At 47.0% G+C, this 707-nt stretch overlaps 1 protein-coding gene across 1 annotated transcript in view; it reads left to right on the top strand.

Annotated features, from left to right (window-relative positions):
* Window positions 1-8: 8 nt before the first annotated feature.
* Window positions 9-707, top strand: part of LOC111646687 (segment polarity protein dishevelled homolog DVL-2-like) — a gene marked incomplete at its 5' end in the record, with an annotated part of 8,381 nt that continues 7,682 nt past the window's right edge. The window contains one exon of the mRNA XM_087171073.1: window positions 9-158. Coding sequence (XP_087027199.1) covers window positions 9-158 — 150 coding nt within the window. The remainder of the gene's footprint in view (window positions 159-707) is intronic.

The following is a 707-nucleotide window of genomic DNA, read 5'->3' as shown; positions in this document are numbered from 1 at the left end:
TGTCTCTCTCTCTCTCAGAGAAATATAACTTCCTGGGGATCAGTATAGTAGGTCAGAGTAATGACAGAGGAGATGGAGGGATTTATATCGGCTCCATCATGAAGGGAGGAGCTGTGGCAGCAGACGGACGCATCGAGCCTGGAGACATGTTACTGCAGGTACCACTGCAATACTTCAAACACTACTGCCATACTGCTATTACTACTGCAATGCTACTACTAGTACTACTGCAATACCACTACTACTGCTATTACTGCAATACTACTGCTACTGCAATAGTATTATTACCACTGCAATACTATTGCAATACTACTGCTGCTGCAATACTACTACTACAATACTACAGCTACTACTACATTACTACTACTACAGTACTACAATACTACTGCAATACCACTTCCTCTCTGAGAATCACCACCTTAATGTGGTGGAGGGGTGTGTGTGTGGAGCGCCGCTGTGTTGGAGTTCTCCCTCAGGGTACGAGAGGCCCACAAGGGAAAGGCTCAGACTGTTGTGTGTGCTTCTGCATTGAGCAACAGCTCAGAGTATCAGGGGTTCTTGGAGACTCTGGGTGGGGTCCTGGAAAGGGTTCGGCCTGGGGATTTTATAGTTCTGCTAGGGGACTTATGTGAATGCTCATGTGGGTAACGATGGAGAAACCTGAAGTGGCATGATTCAGAGGAACGGCCTCCCTGATCTGAACCTGA

Source organism: Seriola lalandi, unplaced genomic scaffold (assembly GCF_002814215.2).
Source record: "Seriola lalandi dorsalis isolate HSWRI2012SDOR001 ecotype SW California unplaced genomic scaffold, Sedor1 jcf7180002054974, whole genome shotgun sequence".
NCBI lineage: Eukaryota > Metazoa > Chordata > Actinopteri > Carangiformes > Carangidae > Seriola > Seriola lalandi.
This window is presented reverse-complemented; position numbering and strand designations above follow the sequence as displayed.